General features: G+C 40.5%; 1 protein-coding gene across 15 annotated transcripts in view; it reads left to right on the forward strand.

Moving 5' to 3' along the window:
* Positions 1 to 25,106, forward strand: part of SORCS3 (sortilin related VPS10 domain containing receptor 3) — a 313,425-nt gene that overhangs the window by 279,969 nt on the left and 8,350 nt on the right. For all 15 annotated transcript variants that reach the window (XM_080597782.1, XM_080597781.1, XM_080597774.1 and 12 more), the window contains 9 exons: positions 659 to 772; positions 2,250 to 2,421; positions 8,621 to 8,807; positions 11,750 to 11,883; positions 15,953 to 16,076; positions 18,770 to 18,882; positions 20,775 to 20,906; positions 22,758 to 22,857; positions 24,360 to 24,465. In XM_080597782.1, the coding sequence (XP_080453908.1) occupies positions 659 to 772; positions 2,250 to 2,421; positions 8,621 to 8,807; positions 11,750 to 11,883; positions 15,953 to 16,076; positions 18,770 to 18,882; positions 20,775 to 20,906; positions 22,758 to 22,857; positions 24,360 to 24,465 (1,182 nt within the window). The remainder of the gene's footprint in view (positions 1 to 658; positions 773 to 2,249; positions 2,422 to 8,620; positions 8,808 to 11,749; positions 11,884 to 15,952; positions 16,077 to 18,769; positions 18,883 to 20,774; positions 20,907 to 22,757; positions 22,858 to 24,359; positions 24,466 to 25,106) is intronic.

The following is a 25,106-nucleotide window of genomic DNA, read 5'->3' on the forward strand; positions in this document are numbered from 1 at the left end:
TTGTGTTTTCACTCTCTGGTGCTCTAAAGAAGCATTGGTACTCTGGATTATTTGACATATCATGTAATCCTTAGTTTACCAAAGTGGCAGTAATTTTTAACTTAGTATTGGGAAAAAGAACAAAACAAAACTGTGTTTTTCTTTCAGGCCAGTCATAGCTTGGTCAAAGAGCAGGGAGGCCATTAACATACATGTCTGTATAAACACACAAGCTAGTTGTTCAGGAAGTGTTCCTACTGTTTTATGTTCCTAAGTGCTTCCTTGTGGAAAAAGTGTCATTAGATCTTGGAATTAGTCTGGATTATTCTGAAAGCAAGGACTGCAAAAAGCAAGCAAAGCAAAAGAATGAAAAGAAATTAACAATATAATTTTCTTTCTGAATTTCTGTCCCTGTTTTGTTACCAAATGAAACGCAAGTCCTCCAGTGCTCTGTAAGGCTGGAAATTCTGGTGCTGTCAGGTCTCTCACACCTTCTGCGAACTGTTCGTGCACCTCAAACTAATCAAGCACTTTGTCTCTGAATGAGCATAATCCACAAGGTCATGCCATCTAGAAGAGAGCCACCAACACATGCACTGGGGAATAAAAACATCACTGAAAGTGAGCTAAATCCGATGAATGGGTACACTCGTGCACTCATGACTTATTGTTTCCATAGTGACTATGGCTATGAGAGGCACAGCAACAACCAGTGTGTCCCAGCCTTCTGGTTCAGCCCATCTTCTCTGTCCAAGGATTGCAGTATTGGTCAAAGCTACTTGAACAGCACTGGGTAAGCGAACCTTTCCAACTCTCTGGTTTTGGTAGACAAGAGAACCTGGATGGTCTTTTCCTCTGCATCCCACCTGGCTCTTTTCCAGTCTTATTCATGAGGTAATGTTTGCAGCAGCAGCTGTATGGAACATTGCCTCATTCCTCAGAGACAGGGAGAAGCACATTAACATAAGTGACATGTAGATATTGTATTGCTATCAAGTGATGTATGATCTCTGGAGCCTGGACTTGGAGCTCCTCTTTGCTGCAAAATTAAAACACGAATCAAGAAGGTGTATCTGAGAGGCAGCTGAACATTTAAAAGGGCAGGTTCAAGGTGTTTCCCACTGTTTCTGATTGAGCCTCATTCTATCTTAAAGATCTTATTTATAGCAGCTTCTGGGGAGGCTCCAATGAGCAATTTTTAGCCTCATGAATTTTCCCCCGTCCTGCCATTTTCACTTTGTGTATACAGTGCCTTGAGATTTCACACAAGCTACATGTGCTGGTTTCTCTTGGTTTTACCCAGAACAGATGGCAAGTGTTGGTTTATTATGGTAGTATCATTTTGCAAATGCTATTCTGTTGTGTGGGGGATTCTCTGAAATGGTGGTTGTACTTGACGATGCAAAACTGCGATGTTCCTTCTCAGGCACTGCAGGTCCTGAAGATTTTTCAGGGCTGCTTCTGAATCATGGGTCCTGAATGCTCGTTTGTTATGACAGGGTCATTTGTGGCTGATAGTTGAAGGTGGCTGAAGAAAGTGGGGCTGCTGTGAGTTTGGATTCACTTTGCTTCAGAGATAATATCCCCCTTACCACCCCTCAGTTTAAGAGTTGCTATAAATGTGACATGTAATTACAGGAACCCTGGCCAATGTGATTGCTTGTAGCCTTCTTAACAGAGAGATAAGAATGCAACAGCTGGACTCTGGATCTTCTTAACCAACCCTGTACTTTAGTGTGAAATTACTAGAAAGGGTTAATTCCCTTCAACAACACTGGGAATAGCCATGTGTCTTGCAAGTTTGCTAATCGCTTCCAAGCAGAGCCAAGAGGAAAAAAAAATAAAATCCTTGAAACACTTTAAAATTGAACTGGACAAAGCCCTTGCCAGATTATTCCAAGTGCCTCCTAGCAGAGTAGAGGCAGACACAATGTAATAAAAAGCTGGGATGCAGGGGACAATCCTGCAGGCATAGCGAGTTGGGGGAATTCTTTGCCTTTCAACAGCACAGAGTAATTGACTTCCACAATGTCTGTCTGTTTTCTCACTGGTGCTGCTGAGAATCTCTGGAGAAGGTTGAATTGTGATTTGTTTGGCTTTCTCCAATTTAAAAAGTATTAGATTTCTTTGATTCTTCCTTTCAGTGATGGAATCATGCAGGCAGTTAGCCTTTGAGAAAATGCATGCGTTAATATGGGGAAATAAAACTTAACAAAGAAAATTTTCCACCCACTGCTTGAGCCCAATCTCCTTTTGTTACTGCTCCCCAGGTACCGAAGGATTGTGTCTAACAACTGCACAGATGGCTTGAGAGAGAAGTATATGGCCAAGGTGGAGAAATGCCCTGGAAAAGCACCTCGAGGACTGCACATCCTCACCGCTGATGGAAAGTTGGTCACAGAGCAGGGGCAGAATGCCACCTTCATCATCCTTATGGAAGAGGTGTGGTACCAAGCTCTGCAAGCCTTTCATAGTATCACAGGATTAGTATTATTTTCCCTTCACGTGTCAGGCTGCTGAGAAGAAAAAGAAAATCAGGCAGGTCACAAAACAGTGAACATTCCTGATATTTGGAAGAATTCAGGAGAGGGTTGTACATGAAATGTAGAAACAAGTCAAGTCAAGTCAAATGTGTATTTGGCTGGTTTTCCTGTCTGTCAGTGAGAATGAAGATGATGCTCAAGAAAGATAGGAGATTTGATGAAAAATATATTTCTCCACTAGCTTCTTGTTGCTTCTGAGCTGCAGTTTAGGGAGTTTGTGAGGCGGAGGTGGAGTCTCTATGTTTAATAATTCTTGGTTTCTGAGTTGCAAACCTTTAGTTCTGTCTTAGGTGAAACACCACTGGGAAAGGTTAAGAACACTGGAGAACGTTTTTGGTTTTATGGAGAGCAGAGAGGGAAGTTCAAACATTATTGCTTTGCAGTAGGAATTGAGCCTCCTCAACCCACTTCTGTGAGTTGAGGGTACGGCCTCTGTCTGGTTTATTTGTAATGTGGTAGGATTCCCTCTGTTAGTCTCAATTATCCCTTTGCTTGGTGAGCATAGATGGTTCTCTAAAGTTTGTGGACCAGTGAACAATTGGATAGGTAGGGCATTTAGTATGTCTTTGGGCTGGAAGGAGGGTTTTTCAAATAACCTTTTGCCTCTTCTGGTTTGTGATTTGATTTTTAGGGGTATATGTGTGCACTGCAAGAATCCCTGCTCTCTTTGCAGCTGCTACCTTCCCCTACTGGGAATTCCTGACTGCTCATGGAAGGTGTAATTGGAGGCTCAGGGTCAGATTGGACACTGATTTTCCCAGCATGGCTCATGGTACATCTGTTCTGTACTTAAGAGTCAACTCACAACCTTACTTCTGCCATCTTCGAGTATCTCAGGAGGGGCAGCCAGGAAGTGAGGTGGTGCTGAAGAACCAACAGTACATTTTGTCATCTACTCTGCCCCGTGTACTTTGTTTTGGGATAGTAGCTGGGTACAGCTGGTAGCCAGACAGGTCGTGGTCACGAACATAGCCCTGCCTCTGACAACAAGCAGCAGTAGATCATATTAGAAAATCATATTAGAAACAGTGCAAGTGTAGTGTTCCTACCCCTCCCAGTCCCAGGTGTAGCCTCCATCAGCTTAGACTTTCAAGAATACAAGCTGTTGTAAGTCTGAGCATACTGCAATAGGGAAGTTTTTTTCTTGTGATACCTTATTATTATTTTTTAAACACACACACTTCTATTAATTTAAAATCTTATGCAGTAACTAGACATTTCATTGGGACCACACTAATCTGACAGGGCTTCTTTACATACTTCCTCAGAGGTTCATGCCTGCTCTGCTTTTATACAAAGGGGATTTCTTGTCTACCTGGCTGATTCTTTTATATTCTGCAGACTTGACATGGTAAGACGATTTGTATAGACACTAGTGAGTGGGAGTTCAGAAAAGAACAGACATAATCTAAAAATTAGGAATCTAGTAGTAATTTATTAAGGAACTCAAGCGGAACTGCTGCGTACAAAGAATGATAAACAGATGGGGAATAAGGCAGCAGTCGAAGTAGCTGAAGAGTGGAGCCTTTACAAGGCTTCAGAGACTGAAGAGGCAGCTGAATAAATATGTGAGGGAGTTGTCTATCCTTTGTTAAAAAATAAGGATAGTTAGAGAAACATTTCATTGAAACGGGTTGCTTTTTTTTCTAAGAAGACTATTTTCAAGAACATGTATTTTTTGGGTGAACAGCTTATTCCACAGAGAGCTGTATGTTGAGTTTGTTTCTTAAAATAAAAGGTCATTTTAAGAGGCAAAAAAATCACACTGAGATTTTGGGCAAAATAGTATTCCAGTATGAACCTGAGACTGTTTGAAAGGACAGTCAGCAAAACAAATGAGTTATCATCAAATTACTCCTTAGCAGTTGGAAGAAACCATTCCTGAAGTCTTTATTAGTACATATCTTGCTGTCACAGATTAATTCCAGCCTCCCTCCAACTTCTCTGCTCAGTCTGTTTCTTAGTGGTTTGCATTGCACTCATGTCTGCACTTACCTTCTGAGCCACACAACAGTCTGACAAGCCCTCTTATGGTACGTGTGGCCTCCATCCAGCCTTTCTGCTCTTCTAGACTAATCCTGATCATCAACTTTGTGCTTAGCCATTGGTTTCTTTCTACCTCCTAGAAAGACACACACCCTTGATATACTGGTGTGAGTGGCTGACCTTTATGCTGTCCGATGGTAAATGAATGTTTTCTTACAGTTAGTGGAAAACTAAATTTCTCAGGATTTATAGATTAGCCTTTAGAGTATTACTCACAGTGGTAATTCAGAATATGTGCATGGTAATGACAATGGACAAAGGAAAGAGGAGTGACTGATTTTGCTATGTTTTTAGAAGTATGGGGCTGGGCTGTGATTTGGACTATGTATATATGCAGAGGAACACGAGGAACTAAGAACCTTCTTTGTTTTTTCATTTAAAAAAAAAAAGAAATTTGAATTTGAGCACGAAGAATTAAGACTGCCAAGATGTTGTTGTATGTAGTTGTGTTCTTGACCAGATGTATATGTTTTTCCACCTGATCATTCCTGTATATCCCCAGCTCCCCTCTGAAGGATACGTAAATGCCCCTCAGGCCTAAATGGTTGTTTATGTGGCAGCTCCACTTACTGTGCTGTTCTGTTCCATTGTCTTCTGTTTATGTCGTCTCACAGCTTCCCTCTTTCAGTAATTATAAGGTGATGGCATAGCTTGATAACAGGGTTGTAATTGCAAGTGAGCTGAGAAAGCAAGCAGTGACTATTCAAAGAACAAGCCTGAGCAAGTATTAGAGCTCTGCACATCTATTAGTAGATTACTAAACTGTGTTTATAGAAAGAGATAGCCACATCCATACCATATTTTTATGCAAGCAATTTGAGAGCTTCATTAGAGGAGCCGCAGCTTTTGATTCAGCATCAATGAGGTTGTGGGTCTGTGAATGCGGTGGGAAGAAAAGTTCACTCCCAAGCCTCTTCTCTGCCAGCAGTTGCTTTGTTTCTGATCCCTGGCACTCTGCACTGAGTTCCTTTACCTTTGCCTTATCTGGATTATTTGTGGTTTTATGACCAAAATATATCACATAGGTGTACAGGCAGGAAAACTTTTCCAAGCTAGTCTTGATGGGGAGATGACTTTGAAAGGCTGTTACATGGCAATACACTTTTCCACCCATTCCACTACCTTTTTCCTGCTTGTATGCAGAGCTCCAGTCTTTGTGACAGCCTTTAGCTTTTGGTAGTTTATGGGGCTGAAAGCAATAAAATGCACCTCTTCAATATATATGGAAAGCAATGATTTTTATCCATTTGAAATGCTTCCAACCACTTCTATTTTAATTTATATTCATAAACGTCTGACATCATATATGGGGCTAACACACTTCTTTTAGTATTTTATATACTGGATACAGAGGTATAGAAGGGAGAAAGGAAGGATTGGTGTGATGGGCTAGATTTTCATTGAAGACCAAACTATGATAATTGGCTGGAAAGATCATCTGCTACTGCTTAGCCACAAAAAAATCTGTTCCTGTTTCTCCACTTCAAACCTTCCCCTTTCAAATAGAGTCAGACTGGAGAAGCAAGGACAAAATAGAAAAGAGAATTGTAAGGCAGGAGAGGGGAGCTGCAACGATAGGTGCAAGAGTGGCATCCCAAGGTCACCAGTGATGAATCCATCCCAGATCAAATTTTTATCTTCTGTTCAGTGCCTTCCGTATGAGATGAGCTTGTGGTCTTAGAACATTCTCTTGAGAAGTAGTTTTGAAGGGCTTAACAAGCTATGGGAGTCTTTCTATCAAATAACTGAATATCTCAAGAGTGTAATTTTGTCCCTGCTAGAGAATTCTGTTGAGTGATGACAAAAAAAAAAAAAAAAAGCACCTCTCTATGAAAAGGATATTATTGGCAATATTATAGATAGGTTTTACTGTCAATTCCACTCTATTCATCTATGTTTTCTTTTTGGTTTCTAATGTATTTTTAATGTCCTAGTAGGACAGAGGTGAAAATGGTGCCCCAATAAATTCAATAGCAAAACTCCCCTGGCTCCTGTGAAATGGGAATGGTGGAGCAAGAAAGGAGAGAAATCTAACATCTGTAACCAAATACTCATATTTCAAAATCTACATAATAAACCTGATTATATGGGTGTGTATTTGGAGACTCTAAGTGTACACTCAAGGGAAATTCATCCCTGAAAATAGCCTTTCTGTGCCCTCATTTGTTAATGCAAGCACAGCCTATGGGGAAGATAAAGTTTGTGGGGCATGCTGCAGTCCTGATTACCTACACATACTGGAGTGTAGTCTGGCTTATTGTCTGTGCTCTCAGGGTTTCCATCCAAAGGACAAGATCAGGTGCACTTTCAGGACCAGGACCAGTAGCAGAACGCACCATCCTGGCTGTGACAGCACCGCCATTGCCACTTACACAGGCCAGTGGATGTAGAGCCCTGCAGGGTTTGAGCTGGCTGTGAAGAGATGGGAAGTACATAAGAACTGGCTGCAAGTTCCATGGTTGCCTCCCCTGCTTAGATCAGTATGTACTGGAACTGACATTAGCTTTGATCCTGACCTTGCACACTTACAGCAAATGCAGCAAATGGTGTTTATTATGAGATGGCCATGAAATATTGTTCCATTTCCTTTTTTTTTTTTTTTTTTTAAGAACAAAAGAAAACCAAACCACACACACACAAAAATACATCTAAGAGCAGGGATTTTTGCCCCTCCCCCCCCACCCCCCCTTTTTTTTCCTCTGGAATCTCACTCTCATCAATATTGCTGAAGATTGTTTTTACTTTGGGGCTGGGAACATCTCTAAAAGGTTATGGTATCTTCACTGATAGTGAATGCAGTGGAGCCTTTCTCATGATAGGAAATTACTTGGGCCAATACAGTTTATATATATATATATGCACACACAGAAAGCTGCAGAGATTTAATCTGGGGTGTAATTTTATTTCAGTTTAGTGAAATCACTGCAGTGGGCTTTCACTCTGTTTAAATTAGCCTTGTTTTGTGTTACTTTTAGTCAGCTGGGAACAAGTACATAATAAGGCTCCTAGAAACTGAAATAACAGACACTTCTATAGTTCAACTACAGTGGTTTAAAGCATGATTTAAATTAAAACAGTGCAGCTGCTGCTTCTAGACAATACCTGCAATGCTGGAATCTCTTTTCTGTTGTTCTCCCCTTCATTTAATAGCTGTCATTGACAGTAATCATAGAAGGGATTTTCTCATCATCTATTTCATTCTCCTGTGTATCACGGGGCCCTATCTCTGTGTTGACTGACATTAGACAAAAGCTGTCAGTGCTCCATGTGGGACTCAACCTGTATAAATTCAGCCATCCAGAAGTTACGTGTCTAGCTGAAATTAGTTATCTAGACTTTTTATCATCAGGGTACAGAGAAGGATATTTGCAGAAGATAATCCATATCACCTGTCTCAGTTATCTTAGGACAGGATGTCTTGGTGTCTTGTTGTCTCTCTCTTCCATTGACTATTCACGATGCCTGAAAAACTAGCTTAGGCTAGACTTACAGTATCTCAGTAACCAGGTTTTGTTTCTTTGGAATATCTTGGAGAGCCACCTCAACTATTGCTCTGTCTCCAGAATGTCCCCGAGGCTCCCACGTACACCTGGGAATTCCTCTCCAGTCAACATCTGGACTCCTGTCAGTGTAGTGCCTCACATCTTTTTGCTTGTGTGGAGATGCTTGTTGGATGTCACCCATTCAGCAAAGGGTTGTGCAAAGCACTGGCCGCTTCAGCAATACATAACCCCCAACCATGCGCTGTACCAGATGAATCAAATATAGCCCTCTTGATATATGCACCTTTGGCACTCTACCCTCTTAAAATCTCTAAACCCAAGATGAGGGAATAACACCTCTTTACAGGTGCAAATGCTCATCTATTCTAAGTACCGCTAGTATATAATTAGCTTGATTTGAGTCAGGCCCCTTTTGAGACCGACAGAATGAAGCTAAACTTTTTTGGTAAAGTTAAGAATTTGCATCCATGTTAATGAAATAGAGGTGAGCAGTGGGATAGAGGGAACTCTTATCAGCCCGGTTTCCTAATCCAGCCTTTTCTGTTGCAGGGTGATCTCCAGAGGACAAACATTCAACTTGATTTTGGAGATGGCATTGCAGTATCCTATGCAAATTTCAGCCCTGTTGAGGATGGCATCCGGCATGTGTATAAGAGCGCTGGAATCTTTCAGGTGACAGCCTATGCAGAAAACAGCCTGGGCTCTGATACTGCTGTCCTCTTCCTGCATGTGGTCTGTAAGTAACTCCTCCTGCTCGATTCCTTGGGCGAAATCCTGACCTCACTGAAAATCCCCCCAAATTCATTGGCATCTAGGAATACATGAAAATCCCAGGTATATATGCAACTCGCACTCTTCCAAAGGCTTGGAGTTTCAGATACTCTTCTACCTTGCTAAGTAAATTTTATTGAACGAAGAGAAAGGGAAGCATCTTTTAACAAAAGTATATTTTCAGTACTCGTAGCTGAAAAGCTTGAAAATGGTTCTGAAAGGGTTAAAGGCCAAACAGCAAATGAAACAAAGTCCAAATGTGTGTTTTCAGTGTGCTTCTGATATCAAGAGGTTTAGATTAATCTACGAAATTCTGATACAGGATTTGGGAATTTTCAGTGTTGATTAAATAAGACAAAAATCATTATCCTCAACATACTTCCTGTGATATTAATATACTGAGGACTAATATGCTACTTTTCATGTTTGATGTGTTTGACATGCACTCCTGACTTTCCCCTCCTATTTTGTAGATCAGTGCAATCTCTCTCCACTTGGCACGTGAGCAGACTCGTAGAGCCCCTCGCTGGCTTTATCAAAGCCTGAGGAAGGTGTGGAACCAAGGATGAGACCAGAAATATCCCGGTTCTTTGTCCTGCTCTCAGAGTACTAGGTCTCCTGGGCAGAGAGCTTCATCTGCATTCAGATGTACCTCTTCAGCTGTGCCCCTAACAGTGTTTTCAGCCATGTCCACCTCTCCCCTTTGCGTGTCAGAATGGCTTCTGTGCTGTCTGCCTTTTTTGCTTTTGCTTTTCCACTGAAAGGAAGAAAGTCAGACATTTCCAAAATGCAAGAACTATTTTCTTCTTCTAAATTTCAAGCTCCCTATGTGAAGGAATAAATGTTCCTTGAAGCTTTTATTATGCTCATAATTCCCTCAAAGTCAATCATGGCTGCATTTTACAACCTGTTATTAGAGTATTAACTGTTTTTTTCTTCACCTTGGTCCATTAACTGACAAAAGTGATGGTTACCTGGTAATAACAATGAATTTTGTATGGATTATCTGATTTTCTCCCAGGAACTGCTGTACCATGTAGAGGATTTCAGAGCAGAATGCAAAGAGGGGCCATTGCCTTGGCCTTTTTGTGCTGTTCTGCTCTCTTTTTCTTCAGCATCTCAGATCTCTCCTTTGACTTCTGTAGCCTTCTTTGATGGCCAGATTATCATTATCTCTAGAGAAAAGTTTTCCGTGCATTTACATTCACAGTAACAGTGAGGACAAGACAATACTAGACTTTAGTACTAGACTTTAAATATATTTGAATATTCTAGTCAATATAGGAGGTTTGCTGTTGAAGTTCAAATGTCCAGACAAATTGCCCACTATGTAAGTCACGCTTATTATAACATGTCTGGTTCTGGAACCCTGTACTGAAAAAAAGTAGAAAGAAGATCCTGGACTTCAAGCAATAGTACTTTTTTCTCCTTCAACTCATCCCCTCATCTAAAAGAATTGAAGATTTTAGTGTTTTTCATCTTACCATGCACTGTTAGAAAATATTTGGGGAAACCTGCTGTTCTTGGGAATCCTGAGTACTTGCTACAGACAAATTTCAGGAATGACTCTGATCCCTTTTGAAAGGAAGAACAAAAAAACAAGTTTTAGAAAGCCAAAACCAAGAATAGGGGCCTGTTGTGCTAGGGGCTGTATCTTCTGGTGGTAAAAGAACAGCTCTTGCTTTCCAAAATTCTTGTGATCCATGTAGGTGAAATGATTAATGCCCCTATTTCATATTTGAAGATCTGAAAGGTAACATAAGAAGGTTGTCTCAGTTAAAATCAGCAAATTTCCTGCTTCCCCAAATTAATGTTTTATCAAAAAAAAAAAATCTCCCTTCTTTCTTATTTCATCCTTTTCTTCTCACAGTGATAGTCTATCAGTTTTCCATGTTTTAAAAAGGTACCAACCACAAGGGCTCAGTAACGCTGTGTAATGTGCACCCGGTTATCAGCTAGAAATCAGCACAAGCAAAACCCAAAAATTTGACAAGGAGGAAAAAATGGAGATAGTAGGAAAAGCTTTAAGCAAACAAACAAAAAAACTTTTTTTTTTTTCTCCAGTTTTTTAGGGAGTGTCCTGGGAGGGAGACAAACTTTCTTCTTAATCTGGATTTCGTGCAGTTGACTCATTCTGAACATTTGGTTTTATTAGATGCAATTTTGCATTTATGCTTTTAAGCCTTTTGGAAACAAGTTCTTCAGAAACTGTGTTAAATACTTTGATATGCCAATGCATACATCTTTCAAGTAGTTCCTGCATTTCTACTAGTGGTAATTAACTTCCCAAAGACTTTCCAAGGTCAGACCAAAGTCAAAATAATACTAAAGTTTTCCATTCTTGCCCCAAATCATTAATCTTTCTTTTGGACACCTTCTACAGAGAAACTGTCAGGACATGTTTAATCAAGTCATAAATACCTCATATGTAAACAAATTTAAGCCATCTTGGCTAAAATGATTTGCTCACTAATCTTAGTAGCTCAGTGGATATGTTTTCAAGAAAACACCTTCTTTCCGTTGTGTCCTGTCCCTCAAGACTACGATAGCAGCCTGCCCTATCCAGTGCAAAGACAGTTGAGTGGTCACCCTCAGCCTGCATTTTAAAACATCTGTCTTTTAAAAACAGTGCTGACCCTGTCTGAAATTAGCACTGTGAAAAATGTGCATCTCTGGCTCTCATAGAATTAAGAGCTGGAAAAAAAAAAAAGTGTGATTTTTGTTTATTAATATGGTATCTTTTTCTGTTGCTCATTGCTGAAATTCTCTTGTATAATCTATAATAGTCTCACTGCAACAGTGCTTTGTTTTGCTTTGATTTATTTAAAGGAAAGATCCTTGCTGTTCACAACTGAGCAGAGAGGATTTAACTCAAAGCCTCTAATAATGAACTGTTTCTTCCTGTAGGTCCGGTGGAGCACGTCCATCTGAATGTCCCTTTTGTTGCCATCAGGAATAAGGATGTCAACATTACTGCAGTAGTTTGGCCCAGTAAAGCAGGCACACTTACCTATTTCTGGTGGTTTGGTAACAACACCAAGGTATGGTTGCCTTTTGGCTCACTTTTACTTCCCCAGCTTGTTGTGCCAGAGAGTGAACTCTCTCAACCCTAATGAAAACTTCTTGCCTTTGCTTATTTTTTGTATTTTTTTTTTCCTTCCTAAAAAAGGTTGTCATTATCTGAACTTAAACCTTTCTGAATTTGTTTCCTCCTGTCTCATGTTGTTCTTAGAAGTCATTACTTTTTTTTACATGTGGTTATTATCAGCCCTACTGAGCTTTGAAGAACACTGTTATTACTAGAATTCACTTGCAACTTAACTGAATTATATACTACTATGTATGGGGTAATACTGGCTTTCAACACTGTTTAAAAACTGATGGTGTTCAAATAACCATGGGTGTTTCCATTATGTGCCATTATGCAGTATATAGTGCTGGATTACAACACAATACTTTAAAGCTGCTGGTGTTCAAATAACCTTTATTAAACTGGACAACTGTATCTAGAATTTTAAGCTAGACCCTCAAGGATCTGTTTGTAACTGTCCATGACTATTGTTCACAGCCTGGATATATATTAGTGACAGAGGTGAGACTTGCTTTGTAGTGAACTTTCAGGGTATCGGCAAAAATTTGTTATAAAGTGCTTTTTTAAAATCAATAATTGAAGTAAGTGGAACTGCAAGTTGTGGTCATGCTTTCAAATAGAGAGAGCAGAATTGCTTATTAGCTACAGCTTTTGATGCAGGCTTTAGGAATGAGACAGATGACACAAGTACTGTCTTCCATTATTACAGTTCTGAAATGTACAGCCAATAATTTGCGATACAGTATCTGCTTTTATTTACAAAAGGCAGCTTAAGTCACGTCACTGTCTATATTATTAAATTGCAATTGAAGGTGGGCACTGAGGTGGGATCACAGTAGAAAAAAATGGGGATTTTACATGAAATAGGGAACTTGGGATAAAAAAAATAGCAGACAAGTATTTGATTTTCTCTTTGACAAAGCTGCTTGTTTTTTAATCTCTTAACCTGACTACCAATAGTAGCAGGATACAAAAAAAAAAAAAAAAAGAAAACAGTGAATGCTGTGCGTACTGGGATTTTACATCAAGTTAGGAAGCACACTGGAGAACTCACCTGTTTTTATGGAAGCATAACTGAGGCACCAGAAAACCTCAGGAATAAAAACTAGTTACTACAGCTTGGCAAGTTGCTGTGCCTTTGCTGAGCGGTGGCAACCACCCATGTACATAACATTTAGTTCATGACAAATATAGGGTAACTCCACATAGCTCATACTGCACTGAGAGGGAGAGGGGGGAATGCAAAATCACCTTTCATTTCAGTTATTTTATGCTCAGTGCTCATGCATGGACAGACATTAAGGTATATCTGAGACAGTTTAGGCACCACTAACTTGATTATCTCCTTAAGCTTTTGAGTGCGTCTGGGTGCCAGAGTTTTCCTGCAACAACTTTTCTCTTTAATGTAAAGTTAATTGTGAATAGGGCCTTAAAAAAGATTTTTTGAAATAGAAAGATGTCTAGAAAAGGTAGAACAAGCCAATGCTGTGTGCTGAAGATTTCAATTAATCTCTCATGGTGCTTGGAGCTATGTTGTAAATATGATTTGTTCCCTGTATTATCACCTTGCTCGAATTTCAGCCCCATCGGCAATAGAGTATAGGCAGTTGAACCTGATAATACCTTGGAGTGATTGGAAATTTTTCCTAATTATGTTGGTGTATGGATTAGTAAAGATGGTGCCACTTAACCTGTGGCCAAAGCGAAAATCAGAGCACCTTTCATTCTTCGCAGTGTTCTCTCCAGCTACCTCGTGAAGTGTACTTCAGCTGTGCCCCCTAGCATCGGACAAATGAATGGCAGAGGATATAGATACAACAGCAGACACTTTTTTTTTTTTTTTAATTTTTTTAAAGACAACAATCTGCATCACATCAAAATTCCTTCTGGGATGCTTAATATACACCTTGAGTCCCTCTCTGTGCTCACTCGTGGGCAAACTGCGTGGCTCTTAGGATAGGTCAAAGCTGGGAAAACTGATTTGTTTATGAATTATGGTGTGTGATGTGTAGTACTGTGCACAGTGACTGTCTGGCGTTGTTAGGTGATATACTCTGGTTCCATACTGAGGAATAGCAGCTCCTGTGCCTGTTCAGCCTGTAGGCATCCCAGGCAGAACCAGATGTGTCCTGTGTCACTGTGCAGTGTCACTAAGGTACTCTGTGCTGCTGCACAGGCGAATGTTGTCTTACGCTCAAATGCCCAGGCTGAGGCTCTTGTGCTGCCCCACCCTGCCAGAATCACTGTTCTGAATTTCTGCAGTGCTAATTTTTGCTGTATACCCAAAGGCCAATTTGCCTGGATTAACACAGGTCCAGTTTAATAAATGCGTCCAGCTGTCTAATAGGTTTGAGCAAATGAACCTTGAACTACTTGATTTAATTTAGAGTTAGTTTCCAGGTCTTGGTGCTTGAATTAAAATTAAGGAGTTGGCTGAATGTTAAAATTCCATGATGGAGGTGAAATCAGCCATGATAACGGAATGTCCAGCATGCACACATACAAAAAAGAGAAATAGTAATTTTAAAGACCAGATTGGTTCCTCTTATCTGCCTTTGCACAGAATCACAACCTGCAACCTCCAGGAATATTGCTAATATCGCTGCAGTTTAATATAGGTCTATTCTGCTTGTCCAGGATGTGCATGTATTAGATATATGTGTTAGTATATGTTAGCTATGACTCCAGGGCTACCCCAAGTTGGCATCCTTGCTCACTTGGTCTTTGTCTCCTGTGATCATTTTTTTTTACTTTTTTCTAATGCTTTTTCAGCTAATGGCCAAAGAATGATGCCATTCTACAGGGGAGAAATCTGTTTGCCAGCCTGGGCTATGCCAGTGGAAACTATGATTTGCCTATGAAAATGACATGTATGGCCACTGCTGTGACATGCAGGCAAATTAACAGTTTGAGGGGATGAAGTGTGAGAGCTAGATGGCTTAGTTTACTTATATATTTATTTTTCTCTGGAAACAAACTGGCAGTTTGGTGAAGAGGCAATAGCAATGGTACAATGATTTTATCTGTGCTCTTAGACCTCTAAGTGCTTTTGCAATGGAGACCACTATCACTATTTCCATTTTAATGGTTTAATCCAGTCCAAGAGATGTGTCTATAGACCAGCTGTCAGCTCAAAGGCACTATTAGGGCTAGACCTTTGGTTTTCAATGCACAAATCTCTTTCCCTGAACATGGTGCACTTTTCCTGTCTAGATGTGTATCAGCGTAAGGGTTTTCTGTGCTAAGAGCAGAACTGTAGTGCTGTCAAGGACATTTCTGTTTGAGAAGGTGCAGATAAAGTCAGCTTTCTCTGCCATGGCTCTGAACTAGCTAAATACAGGTCAACTTTGCTCTGGAAGCCATCCAGCTACATTCAGACAGCAGCCTCTGTAGGTGTTATGGCATGTTTTAAGCCTTGTTAACATGGCTTGCCAGCTTATAGTTGGAGCTAGCTTACACCTTACAGGCTTGAAACATGGACAGGTCGATATTTGGTATCATTGTTGTCCTGAGCAGTGCTGCTCTGAGATAGATGCATGGATTTGCGCTCATAAGAGAGGGGGCTGATCCTGCGTCTGAACAATATGGATTGTCTGAAAAAGTTTATAGTCAAATGCTGATCTGAGTTGGACCCTGTATTTTGCACAGCTGATAAAGCAACCGTGCTGAGTTTGCATTCTCGCATGTGTACAACACTGCATTCTGCAGCGTTAATTCTGCCGTTGCTGACTGTGCCCTACTGAGGTATTCACAGTATAATGGGTTGCAATTCAGTGGAAGAATTTTTCAGGAGGCATTTATTGAAGTGAGAGAAAGCTTTGCCTGTGGGATGGTCTCACTGGGTGATGGTTGGGTCACGTGCTTTTAGGCCTTGGCAGGACACGCAAGCTCTGAGCATGGTTTGTGTGTCAGCCAGGGGAGGATGGATACTGTGGCCTGGTGAATTATTCAGGTGTCTGTTGTGTCTGAGTTAATTGAATGCTGATTTTGATATTGCTATCTGTGTTTACCTCTTGCAGCCCCTCATCACCTTGGAAAGCAGCATCTCCTACGTCTTCGCTGTGGAGGGGATGAACACAGTCACTGTGCAGGTTGCTGCGGGCAACACCCTCATCCAAGACACCAAGGAGATCGCAGTGCACGGTACCCTCATCCTTTTACAACCAGATCTCAGGGAACATCTAGAGTTGAAGAAAAGGCAGTCGTTGCTGAACCAAAATGAACTCTGAGCTCCCTAGTGCCTGGAGGGCCCTCTGAAGTCAAACATTTGTTAACTGGAAACAAAGTAGATCAGATTTGTCCTGATCACTAAATACAGAAGTGAACTCAAATGGGGCAGATAGCTAAATCTGTAAACTCAGCACTGTAGTAAAGTGTCTGGCGTCATCCCACTGCCTTCTTGACTGGGAACTCTCAAAATAAAATCCACTTAGGGGTGTAGCCAGAGTGCCTTCCCTCTGCTTCCTAGCTGTGGAAAGAAGCAGGCATGGTGCAACATTAAGGCAGCCTGAATACAGCCAATATTTCTCTTTATACAGTGACTGTATAAGAGAAGGGTCTGGAAGACATGGGGTAGAAATGTCTCTGTGGCTGGTATCTCTGTCCATCTTCCATACCACAGCTGGATATTTGTGTTTACTGGACTTCCTTGTGGGTAATGTTTGTGCCATATCTGTACATCACAGGCTCCCCAAAGCACTCTTTAACAGACCACAGAGCTGTCCTAGTTCGGGGCTCAATAAAGCCTGAGTGGAAGGGCGCTCTCAGCAGTTCTGGACAGGACTTTGAGATTTCTCCAGAGAATAATTTCTTCCTGGGCTTGTCTTCGTTTTCCTTATCCAGTTTCTGGCATCCAGCGTTTCAGGGCAAGCTTTTCTTTGGACAGCAAGTTTTATTGAGAAGCCTGCACTTCAAATAACTGAGGTTGCACTGTGTGGTTGAACTGTGTGTGTCTTGTTTCTGTAATTAAAGATAGATAAATGTGCCACTGGTGACTGGAATGCTGTATGTTCACATTTAACAACCAGCTAAATAGATATTTATTGATTGTCTGGCTGTGAAATGCAGTGGGTTTTAATAATTTGTTGATACGATGCAGTAATACCCAAGCTCACTATTAACAAATGTAAGTAACCCTCTACTTGATCATTTTGGGCATTGCAAGATGCAGTGTTTAGGTCTGGGAAACTTGCAGCTTTCCACTAGCTTCTGGAAAAAACCTTAATCAGGCGCATTTGAGATGGGTCCCGTGGGTGATCTTGATCTTTGTATTTGTGATGTAAAGGTCCCAGTAGGTCCCATAGAGGGTTTTTAAACATCTTGTAAAAAATTTTGCTTTTCTCTGTAAAAGATCCAAAGTTTGGGACTTTACCACAGAGATATTAATCTAGTTGGAACATCCAAATAGTTCCATGTGGCAGCATGCTGCAGACTAAGCTGGTTTAAAGGACAAGTCTGTCCAGAGCTCAGATCTGGTGATCAGTTCAAGTCTGAATACAGAAAGAAGGACAACTTTGGTAAACACCTGCTCTGGTTAATTTGGATTACCAATCCTAATCAGTGTCCTCTGTTAAATTGTTATGGCTCTGGGCAGGACTATGGCTTTGTGATGTTAGCAGCGGAGGAGATTTATTCAGGGTCTTCTCAAATTGTGGCTAACAGCACAGAATTTAGTCAAAAAGTAAATTGGCTGTGGTACTGAGGATTTTGACTTTTGAACCCTCCATTCAAAGCATATAAAATGTCAGGGTCTGGGTTTAGCCTTTGGAACATGAGAGTTTACCTGCTCTTTTATGCTTGTTTTATTTAAAAATGTTGCAGCATCTAAAAAGAAAGAATGGAACTTGCAAAAGATGCAAGCCAAATGCTGTGCTGACACACTCCTGCTGTTCTGTGGATTTCCTCATTTATACTCTTTTTGGTTTAGCTTGATCTAAAACTGGTACCTTAAAAATGATCAATGGTACTTATTTGAAGTGTTGCAGGTCAGGTGATTCAAGGTGAGACACAGCACACCTCTAGAAACAGAAAGAAGATTCTTCTACTCGGATAACTTATATCTGAGTGTGATTCCCATCCTGAATCTGTCTCTCCCACTGGCCCAAATCCATTGTGCATTATTTGTCATAAGTATTCTAGGCTTGGACTCTAGTGACACCAGAGGGGAGAGATGGAAATGGAGAAAATTTGATATTGGTCTGTATTTGAAGTCTAGGAAGTTTTTCTTCCTCCCTGCAATCAGTCAATTAGGAAGTAATTTCAAAGTGTTTCATGAATAGCCACTGCTTGATTAGCCTGTCATTAGCACCACTGGGCTCTGATTTGTTGGGGTATTAACCACTCATGGCTTCCCTCCAGGAGAGCAAACAGATAATGCTTGCTTTTGAAAACATATTACTTACTGTAAGTGTTTTCTCTGCAGACCACAGTGCATGTAATTGCGCAGACCTTCCAAATTTCAGGCAGATGCCATCTTGTTTATTGGTCAACTAACTTCCTTGTAAATGGAATCTGATGAAGTTAAGTGGCAAAATTGCTAGGCCTGGAGCCTTTGTGAAGAGAAAGCATCTTCTCACCTCCCTCATTCTTGCTTCCATTTCTTCTGGGAAAAGCCACAAGTTGTCATTAGGGCAAAACGTCCTTTGTAAGAACATTATTTCATTGCAAGTTTTCTGTCCTGCTTAGTGTTAGCTAGCCCTTTTTCTTCCCTCATCCTTTAATCTCTCTTTTGTTTTAAGCTACTTTAATCATGGTCTTTCAGTTTACTTCCACACCCTTGGCTGTACCCTGAGCACTGCTTGTTTAATTTTCTCATCAATACTGTTCTTCTATTCCAGAATATTTCCAGTCTCAACTCCTGTCATTTTCTCCTAACTTGGACTACCACAACCCTGACATTCCTGAATGGAGACAAGACATTGGCAAAGTCATCAGAAGAGCTCTAGCACAGGTGAGCTCCTGTTTCCTCTTCTTCTGCTCAAACATTGCCTAGGCTGTTAAAGCATGCAGACTTTTTCAACATGCTAGCTTAGAAGAGTGGGAAGAACAGCAGTAATGAAGTTATCATTTTAAATTGACTGCCGCTTAATATTCTGAATATTTTTATAGAGGCAAACTATTCTGGGAATTCTGTGAAAATATTGTAATTACTTTTATTAATGTTTCTGTGGCATTTTTCAGCTTTTAATATCCCTAAGGACTTTACAAATTCCTGATTGTAATAGCATCACTATTACTCTTATTTGCCAAATTGATATTACAGAGTCCGTTGTTTTCTGTTCCAAGCATTTGGGTAGTGTTCCTGTGTCCTGTTGAACAGCTGATCCACTCTGTCCCAGAAGACAAATATTGTAGTAATGTTAGATGCACGAGAAAGATATTTTTACTTATTCTGGATATTCAGTCTTCTAATGGAACTAAGTGTAGCAAGTGGTGAATCTTATAAAGCTCTACTCCCTTTCCAACTGGGGCAGAAAATGAAGATTCAGAGGGAAAATAAACTTACCTTTTAAAATACAGGACAAAGAGAAGCTTCTGGTGTGTAAGATACTGAATCTTCCTTTGGGATTAATTAGAATATGTAAACTAGCACTCAGATTCTTGCAGGAAAGGGGACAGAATAATCTATGATATTAAATAGCTAGGGAATTTGGTTTTGTGTGAAATCAAGAGACGGATTTAAGCAAGGTTTTGTGATTTTTACTTTCTGCCAAAAAAATATCTTGTGGTATTATTTTTTTTTCTTCAGCTACAGCTGTTCTTAGAAATGAAGGCTGATTATTTTTACGAGGAAAGTGCATTCCTGCTCAGCTTTTCTCATCCACAGCCCACTCAAAATTCACAGTTTGTGAGAGTTTCCTTGATTGTTTTCCCATCCTGAGAAAACACTTAGTTCATCTGTTTAAACTGGTCTTCCCTTTCACTGTATTCAGAGTCAAGTTTGTAGAAAAAATAAATTATGTTGTAACAATGAATGATTACAGACAACATCAGAAAGCATATAGAAATGCTTGTCTGTATATCCTTTTGGGAGAGGTTGCGGCCTGCAGTCTATGCTTATAGGACAGATCACGAGGAATAGAGGCTGCCCTGTCAATACATTTCAGTTCAGGAACGAGGCCAAGGAGCTTGAGTTGGAGTAGGACCAGGTGGCTTATTGGGTTAGCCTCATATAGCAGAGAGTTTCTGAAGGAGGAGAAGCTTCCTGCTGTGCTGAGGATGCACAACTTGGTTTTGGGAAGTACAACCAGAGGGCAGTAACTTTATTGGTCATGATAAAGACAGCAGTGAGAGTCAGGCATGGAGCCTGAATCTTGGTTCAGCAAGCTGAGCAGCTTCCTTCTGATCAGCTCTATCATTAAAAAAAAAAAAAGTTCCCAATGAAGACATGAAGAAATATATTGCACATGGCATGTGTGGATCCCCATAACCTGATATTAGAAAGTGTTTGTAGGTAATTTTCTTCATATGTTGCCATTAGTTGCACACTTACTAGTGGTTGATCTGAGTTAGGCTCTCTGAATTTGACTTTGGGTCATTCTTTTGTAGTGAGGACTTAATGGAAAATTCAGACCTGGAGACACCCTAAGTTTGGACTTCGAACTCTGGGTTGAGCTCTTTGAGCCCAGGGATGTTGTCAACCCTACATTTACTTCTAGAAATGAAATAGTGTACCATTAGCAGAACTTCTAGTTCAAGGCACACTAAATGGGCAAAGCAGTTCGTGAGGGCCACAACATCTATGGCAGAACTGTCAATTTGACAGGAGCACGGTTTCCCATAGTGGATGGAAAAATCGGTAACATAAGAGCAGCTAGAGACTTCCTTTTTACTTTTTTTTAGGTGACTGGTATCCCTGATGAACAGATCTTGGTAGCTGTATTTCCTGGGCTGCCTACTTCTGCTGAACTCTTCATACTGCCCCATAAAAATACAACAGAGATGAGGAAAAGCAGTGAGGCCGATCTAGAGCAGGTAAGGAAAGAATGATTCACAGACCATTCACTCCCATCATACCATTTGCAGATGGCTCCCTCAACCTTTGCAGCATTAGAAATGACTTGCAATCACTGTGATGGAACTGGATGCATCTGGGACTGTGGCAGTATATTTATGTCATTAAAGAGAATGACTTTTACAGGGAAAATTGGCTTTCCAAGCACCTCACTGAGATATGTCACAGTCTACCAGCAGTGGTTCTTCCTAGATCAGAGGTGTGTCCTCATTACAGAAGCTGTGGCCAAAGGAACCTTGAATGCATACTCCCTGGAGGAATGCTAATAGACAGAGGCCAAAGCAGCACAATAATATACTGAGGTTTACTGAAAATAAATCAAGCTCTTCGGCTTGTATATCACTGGAATAAGACCTCTTTATTCTGCAGCAGAGAATGGCGTGTGCAAACTATATTTGGAAGTTACAATATCCATCCATTTAGATAAATAGGTAATTACAGTGATGAATAGCTACAGTGATATGTAGGCAAGGGAAGAGCTAGGAACAACAGCACTAGTCTGCTGAAGCTTTTTATCCTAGAATTACCAAGTGATTAAATCAGGTCTGTGAAGGCAAAGGAGTGAAGTACTGCTGGAAAAATTGCTTGGCTATAGCTTATGTTCTTGTATGCACCATTTCTACTTTGTGGAAGCTATGTGTGAGCCCATCTCAAAGCACCTACAGGAGTAACTCTTCTGTGATCAAACAATGAATAATTCAAAGGATTCATGAATTCTATGGAAGCTGTGGTCACCCACTGAGCAAAGTCAGCCCCTTTAGAGTAGTACATTTGTCTTAGAAAGCTAGCAAAGCTTCACTCTTAAATTCATGTTGTTAAGTGTGCAGAAGAGATGCACGGCAGAGGGAAAGTTCAAAAGGCTATTTGGAGGGATTTTCTTGGAATCATTTCTGTCCTGTTCAGTAGGACCTACCCATATTAGAATTCTCCATGAACACATGGTTGTAAAAATGTTTCATATATCAGTATTATGCAGACGTCTCAGATTGGGTTTCTGACTTAGTTGACCATGAACTGAAGCTCTAGTGCTCTAACTTTATTTAAAAGCATACTCACTTGTACTTTGGAACCAATTGATAGCACCTGCTTGAGGAGCTCTGCTCTGGCCATCAGAACTATTCTGTAGAGACCATGCATTAACAAGCTCAGGCTCCAGTATATGTTAAGTATAGACTGCAAGGCAACAAAATAATACATCATAGGTAGGTTGCTGAGCTATGAGTAACCTCCACTCCAATGCCCCTCATCTAAATGAAGGAGAAATATGACAAGTTTGACATTAATCTTCAAAACTGGATTTGTAGCATCCCCAACAACCTATTTAAACAGGATCTAAATGACTAGGGTTGTTCTGAATGTGAGTGAGTTAAGAGATTTTACTAGGCTGGACCACCCATCTCAGTTCCATCATTCACTAATGAAAAGCCTATATCTCAGTGATTTCCAGGTGCATTAGCTCAAATTCACATGACATTTTGGAGGGTGAAAAGATCCTTATTTCTCTTCCACTCCCCATTCTTTTCCCTGCCCCATATTTCTAGAAGAAGTATAATAACACTCCGAGTCTCGAAAATGTCTGTCCTGTAGGGAGATTTGCATTCAGTAACATTCAGTTCTGTCTGAAGCACACGTACAAGTTTCTCTTCACTTCTTCAGTCTTCTCACTTTCCTTTCACATCCCTGCTTTCTTCCACCTCTTCCCGAAGCCAGTAAGATGTTAGTCACCATTCATAGACTACATCCTTTCCCGAACATTCTCCAGAGCCTGCTCTCTTGCATATTGTAACTACTTGTATCTCTTATTTCCTCAGGTTGTTGAAATCCTTTTTAATGCTCTCAACCAAAACCTGGTCCAGTTTGAACTGAAGCCTGGTGTTGAAGTCATTGTGTATGTCACTCAGTTAACATTAGGTGAGTGAGGAGTAAAAGGCATAGCTATGGATCTTTTGAGGATTCATATAGCTCCAGAAGGATGATTCTACATCAGAGCACACACAATTTGGTATATGCTAGTGGAATATTTAGGATTAATCGTCTCGAGACAATGTCTGTGGCAAAAGGAGGAAGTGTTGAAAACAGAATTCAGCTGTGACATCTTCATGCACCTGTTTGTACAAGTATTACAAGTTCCATTTAGGAATTTCTTACAGATTAATTAACTAGTACAGTGATATTTTTCAGGTGTTTTAGAACATCAGGTGAATGATCTTCTATTAAATTCTTACTGGGCACCTGTAGAATTAATTGGGAGTATTCTTACTAACCTTCATGGATATTGGATCAAATAGTTATTGCAGAGAGGGATTGTTAATGTCACGGTGAACCAAGAAGATTTATGTGGGCACCATACTCATGAAAAGATCTAGGCCTGAATATTGACTTCTACAAATTAGAGCTTCTTTAAAGTTCAGTGTTACTCATCTCAATTTTCACATACTAATGAATAATTACTTAAAGTTTCATCACTGCCTTTGCTTTAGACCACCCTAGTGTGAAGCTCTCAGCTGCAGCTGAGAATTTTGGCCAGCCTAGAGCGAAGCTCTCAGTTATTGCTGAGACAGTGAGGGCTACAAGAAAAAAAGAATGAAAGAAAAAAAAAGGAACCAAATATTTATGCAAAATGAGAAATGTTCAGATGTTACTTACAAACATTTGCACATCATTAGGGACTTCTCATCAGACACTTGATTCTCAGCACAGTGCTCAGTCCATTAAGATGGTCTGCTCCAAAGAGCTGTAGAAATAGCTGCATGAACAAGGTATCATTATACACTTCATTTACCCCACCAAAAATGCTGAGGATGAATGGATCAAAACTCCAAAATGTTATAACGTAGTATGTGCTTGAGTCCAGGATTATTGCTTTGGGCTTCTCTCCATTATGAAAACCACCATGATTAGAAAGTCATGGGCAGGTCTGCAAGGTCCAAAAGAAGGGCAAGCTTTGAGGCTTCTCAAAAGACCAGGACACTTTCACGTGTGAGACAGACATGTCTGTGAAAGATGAGAGTCACATTGTTCATGGTCACTATGAGATTGCTTCTCCAGAGGAGAATAGATATGCATTAAGCCACACTTCATGAATTTAATTTCCACTCCAGTCCCTGGAAAAGCCTAAAAAGAAATAGGCCAGAATGTTAATATAGGAATGATTGGCCATTCAGATGAGTGTGGCTTGCTGTGCCTTTTCACTAGGAGATGTTACTGCCCTGTCTTGAAAAAGGAGCCTGGCTTTCAAAGGACACAAGAGTCAATTAATTTCCTACTGATTGGTCTTGCTGAAAACAGCATGCACCATGCAGTGGTGATAATAAAGCAGATGTGGCAAAGACAGAGTTGAGCTCAATTCTCTGGTAGTTATGTGTTCCCTAAGAATATCTTGCAAATGTAATTCTATGCCTTTCCTCCTGCAGCACCCCTTGTTGATTCCAGCACGGGTCACAGCAGTTCGGCGATGCTGATGTTGTTGTCTGTGGTGTTTGTAGGCTTGGCTGTTTTTTTAATCTACAAATTCAAGAGGTAAGTTGAGAATCTGTGGAGGATGGGAGGAGGAGACAATGGATGGTTTACAGGAAATCTAGGCAGAGTAGTGCCTGGATTGCAGGTGTAGAGTGAGCTATACTGGCCTAAGGCTTAGACCGGCATAGCTCTCTATTTCTTGAAGAGGAGTTTACCTCCTGCCCTTCCATCGCATTGCTCTGAAAGTTCACCAAGAGCTCAGAAATCAAGCTGTGACCTGCTTCAGCAGATTGTTTGAACCACTGACCAGAATTTGGAACAAACCATGTGTGCTCACTGAGTACTGAGCTACACAATGCAAACGTAGTCAAAAAAAAAAAAGAAGAAAGATCAATGTCTTCATACAGTCTATATCCATCTTGCCAACTGCCTTAGTGTAGCAGGATCTCATTTGTATCTTGCAAAGTGAATAGCTTAGTCATGCAGGGGAACAGGTGTCATTATGTTAAGAGAGGGAGACTTGATGCCAGAAATGTTTGTGTTAAGCATCAAAATGCCTTTGAGAGAGAATCTGTGCTGAGATTTTCTTTGCCAGTTGTTAACATGAACCTTTTGCTTCTGGGCAGTAAGCAGGATATGTGCTGGCCCATGGCACTTTGCTGCTGCAAGCTATCAAACACAATATGGGGTAAGAATAGCCT

Source organism: Anser brachyrhynchus (assembly GCF_964034855.1).
Source record: "Anser brachyrhynchus genome assembly, chromosome: 6".
NCBI lineage: Eukaryota > Metazoa > Chordata > Aves > Anseriformes > Anatidae > Anser > Anser brachyrhynchus.